This window comes from Lynx canadensis, chromosome E3 (genome assembly GCF_007474595.2).
Source record: "Lynx canadensis isolate LIC74 chromosome E3, mLynCan4.pri.v2, whole genome shotgun sequence".
NCBI lineage: Eukaryota > Metazoa > Chordata > Mammalia > Carnivora > Felidae > Lynx > Lynx canadensis.
In genome coordinates this window covers 30,230,419-30,244,548 of record NC_044318.1, presented here as the reverse complement: position 1 = coordinate 30,244,548, position 14,130 = coordinate 30,230,419, and the positions used below count along the sequence as shown (strand labels likewise).

The 14,130-nt window shown below is 46.8% G+C and overlaps 1 protein-coding gene and 1 non-coding gene across 8 annotated transcripts in view; both read right to left on the bottom strand.

Moving 5' to 3' along the window:
* Window positions 1-13,729, bottom strand: part of LOC115503836 (general transcription factor II-I repeat domain-containing protein 2) — a 50,309-nt gene extending 36,580 nt beyond the window's left edge. For 4 of the 7 annotated variants that reach the window (XR_003965518.1, XR_003965519.1, XM_030300291.1 and 1 more), the window contains exons 1-2: window positions 13,511-13,727; window positions 4,590-4,693 (exon numbers count right to left, since the gene is read on the bottom strand). Coding sequence is in view for 4 of the 7 variants with exons in the window: in XM_030300291.1 (XP_030156151.1) it covers window positions 4,590-4,688 (99 nt within the window). In the remaining 3 variants the exon portion in view is untranslated. Of the gene's footprint in view, window positions 1-778; window positions 987-4,589; window positions 4,694-13,510 lie in introns of those variants that run through there. The other 3 variants (XM_030300293.2, XM_030300287.1, XM_030300290.1) reach the window with 3 other exon arrangements.
* Window positions 8,508-8,615, bottom strand: LOC115504630. The gene has a single exon (XR_003965736.1). It is a non-coding gene; the product is annotated as a U6 spliceosomal RNA (small nuclear RNA).
* Window positions 13,730-14,130: the final 401 nt, after the last annotated feature.

Sequence of the window (14,130 nt, the reverse complement as noted above, 5' to 3'; positions counted from 1 at the left end):
ATATTACAGGTAACATTTCAGCGGGGCTCATACTCCCACCAGCACCATGACAGAGGCCATGACACCTTCCCATTATGAGGATCATCAGTCGTGGGCTGGACTTTGTGACCTGCTTCCCAAGAACCAGACATGGAGGGGGAAATACAGTGACTGTATGATGAAGAAACATAGCAGACACTACTTGTGTTAGGATTCTCTTGAGAGACCTAATAGGAGATAATCGATCTCTCTTTCTCTCTGTCTCTCTCTTTCGCTAATGTGCGGGTCCTTATAAGGAATTGGCTCATGTGATTACGGAGGCTGAGAAGTCCCATGACGGGCCGTCCACAAGCTGCAGACGCAAGAGGGGCAGTTCTAAGTTCTGAGAGCCCGAGAGCTGACGGTATAGATTCAACTCTGAGTCCAAAGGCCCGAGAGCCAGAAGGGCAAGGGCAGAAGATGGATGTCCCCGCTCGAGCAGTCGGACAGAGAGGGGACTGGACCATTCCTCTGAGTTTCTGTTCTATTCGGGCTCTCCACGGGCTGGGTGACGCCCACCCATGGTGGGGAGGGCCACCTGCTTTGCTCTGCCCGGCAATTCAAGTGCTAATCTCTTCCTGAAACACCCTCACGGACACCCCCAGAAATAATGGGCATTCCGTGGCCCGGTCAGGTCGACACATAAAGTTAACCATCACACCGCCTTGACCAAGAGACCGAGGTGAGCCCCACCAGCGACGGGTCACGGTGATGTCGTGCGCCCCGATACGATGTGATGGGGTTGGGGGGTGGATCTCACCTCTGTGGTCTTCTTTCCAAAACCCCGTCCGAACAGGAGGTGAAACCTCAGAGAAACCCAGATTGACAGAGACTCGATATAAGGCCTGACCAGTCCTCTTCTAAACTGTCAAGGTCATGGAACACAAGGGAAGACTGGGAAGTTGTCACAGATGAGAGGCGCCTAAGGAGACCTGATGACCGGAAGGAATGTGGTGCCACCGGTGGACCTTGGACAGAGAAAGGACGAGCATGTGAGTATTGATCTCAAGGTTGTGAGTTTGAGCCCCAAACTGGGTGTAGAGATCGCTTAAAAATAGTAAAATCTTGGGGCGCCTGGGGGGCTCAGTCGGTTAAGCATCTGACTTCAGCTCAGGTCCTGATCTCGCAGTTCGTGAGTTCGAGCCCCACATTGGGCTCTGTGCTGACAGCTCGGAGCCTGGAGCCTGCTTCCAATTCTGTGTCTCCCCCTCTCTCTGTCCCATTCCCACTCACACTCTATCCCTCTCTGTCTCTCAAAAAATAAATAAATGTTAAAAAAAATTAAAAAACAATAACATGTTAAAAAAAACAAAACAAAACAATGCTGATGAAAATCGAGGAAAGTATGGAGCTGGCTAGTAGTGACGTACCAATACTGATCTATCAATCTGGACAAATGTGCCGTAGTTAGGTAAGTGATAGGTGAGGGGCACGTGGGAGATCTCTCACTCTGCAACTTTTCCGTACATCTTTAAAGTATTTCTAAACAGGGGTACCTGGGTGGCTCAGTCGGTTGAGCGTCTGACTTTTGAGTTCAGCTCAGGTCATTTCCCAGGGTCGTGGGATTGAGCCCCGCGTCGGGCTCTGGTCTGAGCCTACTTGGGATTCTCTCTCCCTCTGCCCCTTATCCCTGCTTGCGCATGCATGCTCTCTTTCAAAATAAAAATAAAAACGAAGTATTCCTAAATAAAAGTGTATTATATAAAAAAATCAGGGGCGCCTGACTGGCTCAGTTGGTGGAGCATGTGACTCTTGGATCTCAGAGTTGTGAGTTCGAGCCTCACATTGGCGGTAGAGATTGCCTAAAAATAAAATCTTTTAAAATAATTTTTTTAAAGTTTATTTTACTTATTTTGAGAGAGAGAGAGAGAGAGAGAGCAAGCACATGGGAGGGACAGAGAGAGAAGGAGAGAGAGAATCCCAAGCAGGCTCCGCACTGTCAGCACAGAGCCTAACGTGGGGCTCAAACTCATGAACCGTGAGATCATGACGTGAGCCGAAATCAAGAGTCAGAGGTTCATCCAACTGAGCCACCCAGGCGCCCCTTAAAAATAAAATCTTAACAACAACAACAACAACAACAACAACACAACTCTCCTTGATTTCCATAGGGTTAGGGGAAGGATGGGTGGGGAGTAATTTTGTTTAATGAGGACAGAATTTCGATTGAGGAAGACGGAAAACTCTGGAGAGGGACAGTGACCACAGCAGCACATCAATGCGGTTGCATTTCATGCCCTTGAACTGTGCGCTTAAAAGTGGTGAAACCAGTAAATTTTGTGATCTTTATATACCTTATCACAATATGAAAAATACTCTTGATTTTTTTTTTTCCCCAAGAAAACCTCACGGCTCACATCCAACCCATCGCTAAGTCCTGTCAACTCCACAGACCCTTCTGGAGCCATCACTTCTCCCCACCTCCACCATTTCCAGCCTAGTCCACTCCCGTTGGAACCACTCCCCCAAACGATTCCTTCACTCAGAACATTCCAGTGGCTTCCCAGAGCACTGAGAAGCCCAGAGCTCTACATGATCTGGCCACCTGGTGCCTTGTTAATCTTACCTCTGGCCACCTCTCCTTTCCTCCCCCTGCTGCAGCGTTACTGGACTTCTTGATGCTCCTCCAAAATACCACACCTGTTTCCACCTCGGGGCCTTTGCACAAGCTGTTCTCACCGAGCACTCTGCCGCTGGATACCGGCCTGGCCTACTTCTTCACTTCATCCACGTCTTTCCATAAAAGGCAACTGCCCACAGAATCTCCCCCAGATCACCCCGCCATAACCACTTGTTCTCGCTCCAAGTGTTTCCTGACCCTCTGTTTTTGTTATTTATTATCTTTACCAATATAAACATCCACATGGAATTTGTTTATCATCTGTCTCCCCAAATAGGACATGGGATCGTCTGAGGAGGACCTTATCTGTCTTTTCAAAAAGCTTGTGGCCCCAGTGCCTAAAAAAGGGCCCAGACGTGGAAGGCACTTTATGAACATTTGTCAAGGGAAGGAAGATGGTCAGTTCTTGAGTAAAACATTTCTAGTTTGTTCTTCAAACAGACACTGACGCTTTCTTTTAAAATTTATTCCAAGTTTTTTTTAAAAAGTTTTATCTATCTACCCTCAGATAACCTAAGATAATGTCCCTATCTCAAGATCCTTAACTTAATCACATCTGTAAGGTTCCTTTTGCCAAGTAAGAACATTCACAGGCACTGGGGGTGAGGACACAGACATCTTGGGGGCCATTATTCAGTTTACTTTGGGTTACTTTCAAAATTTCTCTTTACATTTGGTTTTCTAGTTCAAATATGATGGTTCTAGGGGTGTGAGCACGTGTGTGTGTGCACACGTACGTGTGCATGAGAGGGAGCTTCGTGTGTGTTTGGTATTTTGCCAGCTGACCCCGTAATATCCTTTTTCTAAAGGTTTATTTACTTTTAGGTAATCTCTGCACCCAATGTGGGGCTTGAACTTGCGACCTCCAGATCAAGAGTCGCATACTCCTGAGACTGAGCCAGCCAGGGGCCCAGACCCAATAACGTTCCTTATAGAGGGGCACTTGGGTGGCTCAGTCTGTTAAGCGTCTGACATTGGCTCAGGTCATGATCTCACAGTTCGTGAGTTCGAGCCCCATGTCCGGCTCTGTGCTGACAGCTCAGAGCCTGGAGCCTGCTTCGGATTCTGTGTCTCCCTCTCTCTGCCCCTGCCCTGCTCATGCTCTGTCTCTCTCAAAAATAAATAAACATTAAAAAATTTTTTAAAAAGTAGTGTTCTTTATAGAAAAAGAATAAATCTATTTATTTTTTTCCGGTCAAGGATCCAGCCCAGGGTCACAGTTTCTACATGACGTCCTGGCTCTTCAGTTGTCCTTCGATCTGAAATGGTTCTCCAGTCTTTGTCTTTCGTGACATTGACGTTTATTAAAAGTCCAGCCCAGTCATTTTGTAGAATGTCCCTCAATTTGGCTTGCCTGGTATTTCCCCATTAGATTCGGCATGCGTTTTGGGCAGGAATGGCACAGAAATGGTGAAGCCCCCGCCTGGAGCGTCACGTCAGGAGGCTGGGATGTCGGTCTGTCCCATTACTGCTGATGTCCACTCTGATCGCTTGATTAAAGGGGGTGTTTCTCAGGTTTCTCCACTTTTATTAAGGTGCTGATTTTCCCTTTCTAATCGGTAAGTATCTTGCAATCAGACACTTTGAGGTTATACACGTTTCTCACCATGTTTTTACCCACGAGGTACATTTTGCACATCGGACCTAAATAGACGTGCAGAAATAGCCTATTGGTTCGCTTTTGAATTTAGAGCAGAAACGTTCTCAAACAAGGGAAGAGAGGTGCCTTCATTAAATTTTCAGATCCGGAAAGTTCACATTGACAGAATTACTTCCACCACGTAAGAAGCGGCTTTAAAATCACCTGCCCAGCCCGTGACCTCTACGCAGAGGGGAACGGTTACACAGACAGGGTATAGAACTGCGGCCGAGCGTCAGAGTGTGGCCCAGCTCTAGGATTTCGACAGTGGTCCAACTAGGGGACATTGTACAGAACCGCAGACCGCCTCACCATGGACTCCAGAGCGGACACGAGGAACGTCACCACCATCCTGCTCTCTGAGGCCTCCTCGTTCTCCATGGGCAGGGCAGACACCGCCACCTGGGCCATGATCCCTGTCCAAGAGAAGTAACAAGACAGTGAGTGGTAGAAATCCACAGTGACCTCTAAGTACGCACCTAGAGCTGGGACGGTTCTCACAGATGACCTAGCTCCAACCTCCCTTTATGGGTGAAGAAACCGGGGCGCCTAGGGGGCTGAGTCGGTGAAGAGTCCAACTCTTGATTTTGGCTCTGGTCATGCTCTCATGGTTCGTAAGATCGAGCCCCACTTCAGGCTCCATGCTGACAGCGTGGAGCCTGCTTGGGATTCTCTCTCTCCTCACTCTCTGCCCCTCTTCCCACCTATGCTCTCTATCTCAAACTAAATAAATACACACTAAAAATAAAATAAAATAAAATAGAATAGAATAGAATAAAAAATAAAATAAAATATAAAATAAATAAAATAAAATAAAATATAAAATAAATAAAATAAAATAAGATAAAATAGAATAGAATAAAAAAATAAAATAAAATAAAATATAAAATAAGTAAAATAAAATAAAATAGAATAGAATAAAAAAATAAAATAAAAAAATAAAATATAAAATAAAATAAAATAAAATATAAAATAAAATAAAATAAAATAAAATAAAATAAAATAAAATAAAATAAAATAGGGGTGCCTGTGTGGCTCAGTCGGTTAAGTGTCTAACTTTGGTTTAGGTCATGATCTCGCAGTTTGTGAGTTCAAGCCCCGCGTCCGGTTCTGTGCTGACAGCTCGGAGCCTGGAGCCTGCTTCGGATTCTGTGTCTCCCTCTCTCTCTCTGCCCCTCCCCTGCTCACGCTCTGTCTCTCTCTCTCAAAAATAAACATTAAGAAAATAATAATAAATAAATTCTCTGAAGACACTTGAGGATGCCTTAATTAGATTTATGTTCTTCCTGAGACAGACCATAGACTAGCAGAACCATTAGGATGCAAATGTTTTTGGTTAAAACTTTTTATAAATCAGTCTCCCTATTATGAAATAGAATGTGACTTCATACCAGGCATGACCTGGCCACGAGCGACTGAGGAAATATACACACTTCAACTGGAGGCTTGTATTTTTTTTGTATTCTTTTTTAAATGTTTTTATTTATTTTTGAGAAAGAGAGAGAGCACAGCAGGGGAGGGGCAGAGAGAGAGAACGAGACACAGAATCTGAAGGAGGCTCCAGGCTCTGAGGTGTCAGCACAGTGCCTGACACAGGGCTTGAACTCATGAACCGTGAGATCATGACCTGAGCCCAAGTCGGAGGCTCAACCGACTGAGCCACCCAGGCACCCCCAATTTGAAGCTTTTAAATAATGATCCTAAAACCTTTGACTGTCTTCTTGTTATCACACCCATTTTTGAGAACAAGTAGAAGTCTGTAATTATAAACTGTTTATGTGTGGGTGGTTTGTAAAATGAAAAAGGACATGGTGTTCCATGTGCTTAAAATAACCTCCAAGTACAGAGGTCTCTCAATGAAGCAGAGCATAAAGCAATCAAAGTGGGGCACTCATCTCTGAACTCAAACATTGTTTATGTCTGCAGATTTTATTTAGCAAGGGAAAAAATGGTCAAAAAAATGGATCACTCGCAGTTTCCTTTTAAATAAAGGAAAGTTTTTTATTTTCAAATTATTTATAATTGCTGTATACTAGATCCTTAGTAGGATTACATTTCACATCTTTGGTTATTAAAGAAGAAAGACCTGTTCGTGTCATTTAAAACATTTTTTAATTAAGGTATAATTTATGTAAAGTTCATTCTTTTTAGTGTAAGATCTGTAATTTTTTTTTTGAGAGAGAGAGTGCGCATGTACACACATGCAGGGGAGAGGCAGAGAGAGAGGGAGAGAGAGGATCCAAGGCAGGTTCCATGCTGTCAGCAGAGAGCTGGATGCGGGGTTCAAGCTCATGAACTGTGAGATCACGACCTGAGCTGAAGTCAAATGCTTAACTGGCTGAGCCACCCAGGCGCCCCAAGAGAAGTAGGCTTTTTAAGCTTCATAGGAAAGGACTAAACAGTTTTCTTTTTTTTTAAATTTTTTTTTTTTTTTTTTTTTTTTTTTCAACGTTTATTTATTTTTGGGACAGAGAGAGACAGAGCATGAACGGGGGAGGGGCAGAGAGAGAGGGAGACACAGAATCGGAAACAGGCTCCAGGCTCCGAGCCATCAGCCCAGAGCCTGACGCGGGGCTCGAACTCACGGACCGCGAGATCGTGACCTGGCTGAAGTCGGACGCTTAACCGACTGCGCCACCCAGGCGCCCCTTTTTTTTTTTTTTTTTTTTAAATTTTTTTTTTTTTTTTTTAAACAGTTTTCCAAAGTGGCTGTACTATTTTGTGTTCCTATTGCTAATACATGAGAATTCCAAGTGCTCTGTATCCCATCTGACAGAGTGTTGTCAGCTAAAAAAACAAAACAAAACAAAACAAAACAAAAAGCTGTAAGGGGGGTGGGGGCGGGGGTCAGGCAGTTAAGCATCTGACTCTTGATTTCAACTCAGGTCATGATCTCATGGTTCATGAGGTAGAGCCTCACATTGGGCTCTGCACTGATGGCAAGGAACCTGCTTGGGATTCTCTCTCCCTCTCTCTGCCCCTCTCCTGCTCCCAAATGTGCTCTCTCTCTCTCTCTCTCTCTCAAAATAAATAAATAAATAAACATTAAAAAAAAAAAAAAAAAACAACTTTTCCTACAACAGAGTCCCATCTTATAATGGAAGTAGGTACGTCTAAAGGCAAATTCACCCATGGTCAAAATTATCTTAGGAAGCAATAAATTATCTGTCCCAGAGGAAACATTTTCCTTCTATGAGTTAATTGTTTGGGGAGCTGACTTCTAGCTCTTTATCACCCGATGCAACTTTGCCAACACGACGCACATTTTTTCAAGTCAGTGGTCCTGAAACATGTCAACCACTCAGAGTGACTTTGAGCTTCGTATCAGAAGGCCATTCTTCTTGGGTCGGGGGAGGGTTCCCTTTTCTTTCCAAATTTTGCCATCAATGGCTGTGTCTTCAGAGTTCATGTCTTTCAGCCGTAATTTTAATATTTTCCATCTCTCTAAAATCTTATCACCTATTTGGCTGGTCACCAAGCAGCTACTGGAACACGAAATGCCACTGTTTGATGACTCATATGTTGATGGCAGGAATACTACATTCACTGTGACCATGTCTCTAATTGTAACCCTTCATGGAGTCCCGCCAGCCAGTTTTCCCTGCAGTGTTGACATGGTTTCTTCCATTAATCATCCAGTGAACTAGTTTAGGGGCCACGATGTATGAAAAACACACATTTTTTTAGAGATTTTATTTTTAATCAGTCTCCACACCAAACTTGGGGCTTGAACTCACAACCCTGAGATCAAGAGTCACACACGTCCCACCGACCAAGCCAGCCAGGTGACCCGAAAAAAACACATTAAAAAATATATTTACTTATTTTTGAGAGAGAGAGAGAGACAGAACGAGAGCCCAACAGGCTCCACACTGTCAGCACAGGCCCTGATGTGGGGTTCAAACCCACGAACCACGAGATCATGACCTGAGCCGAAACCAAGAGCCCGGACGCTTAACCGACAGAGCCACCCCAGGTGCCCCCAAAAACACATTTTAAAACACTGGAATCCCATATGGTGCTTTGAGACGCTCCTGTTGAGAGGCCCCTGAGAACTGAGACCCTTTAAGGGACTGGAATATTCCAGGCTCCTGTGTCCTGCGTGCTCCTAAGTCGTATGTTCCTCCACTGGAACGACAGAAGGTGCCTAAAATATTTAAATAGTGATTTTCCTCTTTTCACTGTTGCAGTTCGACCATGGCTGAACTCTCCTAAGTTAAGTGCAGGTATGGACACCACTGTTACCTATTTAATTTTGTGTGTCATCTACGTGCAGGGGCCATGCTACTATTCTCCGTGTTGTTCCAACTTTAGCCTACGCGCTGCTGAAGCAAGCACCGTGGTTATCTATTCTTTTGCACGATTTTTTGCATGGAGACGGTTCTAGCAAAGCCTTCCTGCAAAACCCAAGAGTGAGTTGCTTGATTGACATCTGTTAGTGCCCGTGGTACAGGTATCATTTCTGCTAATTACACCACAGTAATCCCTAAGAGGACTGTGATGTCAAAACTCTGGTTTTTACAAGAGAATAAATGATAGGCAAAATCAAGCGAGGTGGAACTGAAAAGGATATGATCACTTGGTATCGACTGCGCTACCCGCAATGACAAAAAAGCGAGTGTTGCATAATTATCGTTTTGTTGCATCCTTCACCTAGCAACGAATGCAGGCAGGAACCTTGTCTTTTCAATTTTGTGACTTAGAACCCCCCATCCAGTAATGGAGCATCAGAAATCATGAAAGCCGGGGGCGCCTGCCTGGCTGAGTCGCTGGAGCATGTGACTCTTGATCCTGGGGTCGTGAGTTTAAGCCCTGTGCTGGGTGTAGCGATGACTTAAAACAATGTAATGAAACATGATTAGGAGCTGATCTGGGGTCTCCCACCCTGAGAACATTTTCCAGGAAAAAAATCACTGCATTCTGCCCCCCCTTTTTTAAAAAGTTTATTATTTTGAGAGAGAGAGAGAGAGAGTGAGAGAGAGAGAGAGAGAGAGAGAGAGAGAGAGAATGCCAAGCAGGCTCCAGGCTGTCAGTACAGAGCCTGATGCAGGGCTTGAATTCCCGAACCATGAGACCATGACCTGAGCCGAAATCCAGAGCTGGACGCTCAACTGACTGAGCCACCCAGGGGTCCCCATGTTTCATTCTAACAAAGCTAAAATTCCTTAACGGTGAGAGCTTGTACCACAGAGTAAAATCTCCCAAAGCTTACCTGGTGATTAATTCTTTTCTATTCAAATCTAAAGAATAAGCAATGTTCCTTTAGATCAGAGATTTTACACAGTGCTTAACCTTTTGCTCTTGTATTTATTGGGTTTTAAAAAGTATATTTATTTGAGCAATCTATACCCAATGTGGGGCTCGAACTCCTGACCTCGAGATCGAGTGAGTCACAGGCTCTTCTGACTGAGCCAGCCAGGGGCCCCAATTTTTTTCTAAGACGGGAGATGTAAACAAAACAAAACAAAACAAAAACCCTCTCAAATATCACATATTTTCCCAGCAATCCTTGAGGGCTGTGGGTCTCTCCTGTTCAATGCAATATTTTGCTAATGAAAAGCAAACATCTAGAACAGGAGTCACCAATCTGCAGCCTGTGGGTCAAATACAGACTGCCACGTCTTTTTGTAAATAAAGTTTTACTGAAACACAGATGTTTCCATCTCAGCTGTAGCTGCTTTCCTGCAAAGACAGGATTGCATGCATGTGACAGAGACCGAAAATACTTATTATCTGGCCTTTCACAGAAGAAGTTTGCCCATCCCTGATCTAGCATTCACTTCTATCACCTATACTGTTCATCATTTAGAATGTCATCTGCTCCATTTAGCAAACCCCTCACATCTTGAAATAGTGGCCCAGTTTATTTTTCAGACTGTTTCTGGGTTTTCCTTTCCCAAGGTGAATTTTTCAGGTCTCTGAGGCCTTTCTTTTATTATTAAAAAACCTTTTTTTTTGTTGTTTATTTATTTTTGAGAGCGAGAGAGAGCATGAGCAGGGGAGGGGCAGGGAGGGAGACACAGAATCCAAAGCGGGCTCCAGGCTCAGAGCTGTCAGCACAGAGCCCAATGCGGGACTCGAATGCACAAACTGTGAGATCGTGACCTGAGCCGAAGTCGGGACACTCAACCCACCAAGCCATCTGGGCGCCCCTCGGAGACCTTGATTTTAATTAAGTTCCTGAGTTGTCACCTTCTCCAAAGTTGGGGCCACAGTAAATGGGAACTATAAACTCAAGTGGACCTGTTCAACATTCAACACAAATGTATGGAGGGGGTTAAAGGTACCGACTTCCAGTCACAAAATAGGAAGTCCTGGGGCTATAACGCACAGGATGGCAACTAGAGTTAACAACACTGTACTGTATGTTTGAAAGTTGCTAAGAGGATGAATGTTAGAAGTTCTCATTACAAGAAAACAACAATGCGTGGGGCGCCTGGTGGTTCAGTTGGTAAAGCATCCAATTCTTGACCTCACCTCAGGTCATGATCTCATGGTTCATGAGATTGAGCCCCTTGTCCGGCTCTGTGCTGACAGTGCGGAGCCTGCTTGGGATTCTCTCTCTGCCCCTCTCTGCCCCTTGCTCTCTCTCTCTAAAAACAAATAAACATTGAAAAACAAAATTTGTAACTTACATGAGGTGATGTTGCTTAAACTAGTTGTGATCATATTGCAATAAATACACATAGTAAATCACTACACTGTACATCTAAAACTAACACAACGTTACATGCCGATAATATCTCAATAAAGCCAGGTAAAAACTTAAAAGAAAGTAACAACAGGGGTGCCGGAGTGGCTGAGTCAGTTGAGTGTCCGACTCTTGATTCTGGCTCAGGCCATTATCTCAGAATTCGTGAGACTGAGCCCCGTATCAGGCTTTGTGCTGGCAGCATGGAGCCTGCTTGTGATTCTCTCTCTCCCTCTTTCTCTGCCCCTCCCTGGCTCATGCGCATGATTTCTCTCTCTCTCTCTCAAAACAAATAAATAAACATTAAAAAAAATAACAACAGGGGCACCTGGGTGGCTCAGTCCATTACATTTCTGACATCAGCTCAGGTCATGATCTCACGGTTCATGGACTGGAGCCCCGCATGGGGTTTGTGAGTTTGAGCCCCACATCAGGCTCTCTATTGTCAGTGCAGGGCCTGCCTTGGATCCTGTGTCCCCCCCCTCTCTGCGCTCCCCACTGGTGCGCTCTCTTCCTTTCAAAAATGAAAGAAGCATTAAATTAAAAAATATATAAATGGGGCGCCTGGGTGGCTCAGTCGGTCGAGCTTCCGACTTTGGCTCATGTCATGAACTCGCAGTTCATGAGTTTGAGCCCCGCGTCAGGCTCTGTGCTGACAGCTGGGAGCCTGGAGCCTGCTTTGGATTCTGTGTCTCCCTCCCTCTTTGCCCCTCCCCCGCTTGGGCAGTCTCTCTCAAAAATAAAGATTAAAAAAAATTAAAATAAATAAATATCAATAAATCCCAAGACAACAAGGTATTCTATTCTGCAATTAGCAAGGAATATGGAAGAGAACAAGAAATAATATGTATTTTCAAGGTCACAGAATAAGATTAGTCAAGTTTAAATATTAACAACTAGTCAAGAACTTTAGCTTAGCCAAAATTAACTGATAAAAACTTAAAAACACATTTTGAGCACCTGGCATACTCTGCTCACAGGAAGGGCACCAAGAAAGAAAGGTGAATAAACTCCACCTCCACTGCTCTCAAGTGAGACAGACCTCCATATACCGGGCGAAATAACAGGTAATAAAGGCTAAATGAAAGCCAGACCACCCCTGAAATGGTCCAGGGCATGTGGAAACAGTAACCAAAAGGGATAAGATGATGAAGGCACGCCAGCATGATTTCCAAGTTGGGCAGCTTGAGAGTGAGGAAGAGAATGTCCAGGCATTCTGGGTAAAGGTCCTGGTAAAGACCCAGAGCTCAGGCAGCCCACTTCAGGAAGTCACCGGCAGGCAGGCAGGTAGAACCGAGAACCAGTCCACATCAGCACTGCAGGTTAACACCTGTTGCAGCCTGACACCGAGTCCTGTGGGTACTGAAGGCCCCCTGTGCCGGTCACACAAACCATTACCAGCAGGCCACCGAAACATGAAAACTTTTCCCCTCGAAAGGCAAATTTGGGCTCAGCAATTCCACTCCTTGGTATATACCGAAGAGTAAAAAACAGGTCTTCACAAAAACATGTGCACGAATGTCCATCGTACAGCATTACTCACTGCAGCCAAGAAGTAGAAACAACCCAAATATCCATTGGCGGGGAGGGGGAAACATGGCATATCTATACTATACAAGGATCACTACTCAGCCATAAAAAAGAAGTTAAAGACACAGACTCCTAAGGATGATCCCATCTACCGGGAAACGTCCAGAACAGGCAGAACCACCTAGGTAGACAGGACACTGGCGGTTGCAGGGGGCTGGGAAGGGGAAGGGGGCTTCTTTTTGGGTGACGGAAAAGTGCTGAGATAGGACGGTGGTGACTGCACAGCTCTCTGAGTGGACCCCAAACCATGGATCATACATTATAAAAGACGCACCTGACGACCTATCTCAATAAAGCCGTTACTAAAACAGCTAAGCTTGGGTCTGACGGGCGGAGAATGCCCTTCCGCCCTTGAACTCTAAGCCATCACCGTGACGGACCGCAGCACGGGGTCGATGGCTCCTCTTCTAACAGGGCGCCCCAGTCCGCTCGCTGCCACAATCCACGCGAGAACCCACGCGGGGGACCCTTCGCCACGCGCGACGGAGTCCCACGCCTTCGCCGTGTCGCCCCGGCAGTTACCAGGCAACAGCCGCGGCCCCGCCCCTCACCTACCCAATCAAGCACGTCCGCACGCAGCGGGCGAGCCCCACGTACGCCAGGCCGAGCGTGACCTCACGCGCACTGGGCCCAGAGAGCCCAGAGCCTGCAGACGCCCGCCCCCGCCGCCCCCGCCCAGCCAATCAGAGAGGACAGGGCTGCGCGTCCGTGCGCGCGACCGTTGTCCCCGCGGCGGGGTTTCCCTGCCCCACCCCCACTCCTGAGCCCGGCCCGCGGGGAACGGGGTTCTGGGGCCGCCGGGACGACGACAGGGGCGCCTCCCGCCGTGCGCCTGGGCGGCCGGCCTGCCTCCCCCGCCCCAGTCTTCCCACTGGCCAGCCCCGCGAGCGTAGAAAGTTCCAGGAGAAGCACCCGCTCTTAATGGCGGCCGCGGCGGGGACCGGGTACGCACCTGAGGTCCCCGGCGGCGGGCAGCGCCGGGTCGGCAGAGGGGTCTGAGGGCTGGACCGCCGGGGAGCGGCCGTGGGGAGCGGCGGCGGCCCTGGCGGCGAAGAGGCGGGGCGCGGCGTGGGGGCGGCGGCCGGGGCCCGGCTTTCCACTATCCCTCCTTTTTCTCTTTCTTTCTTCACCCCCCCAGCCCCGTTGTTTTTTTTTTTTTTTTTTTTTTTTTTTTTGGCTTCCTGGAAGGCAGCCTCCACTCGTGTGTCCGCAGCGCCCCCAGTGGGCGTTGCCGTTTCCGGTGCTGTGGAATCCAGGGGAGCTGCACGCCGGATTTGTTTGCAGGCTCAGCCGCGGTCCGCAGAAGGCCAGGCGTGCGCCTCGGTCCCCAGCCTTTGATGAGTGGCTGGCACGTGTCCCGCCTCACCCCTGCACACCGCCCCCAGACGTGGGCCTCCTTTCATGCAGTTGTTTAGTATGGTATTTTGCACGCCTGTAGCTTGTGGCCTTAAAGCGGTGAGGTTGCAACTCGACGGACCCGAGACTCTGTCTTGAAGCCATCGAGTTATTTGTCAGGAACTGTAACCGCGTGTCCCGACCTTTTGGTAGGGTCAGTGCCATCGCCAACCAATC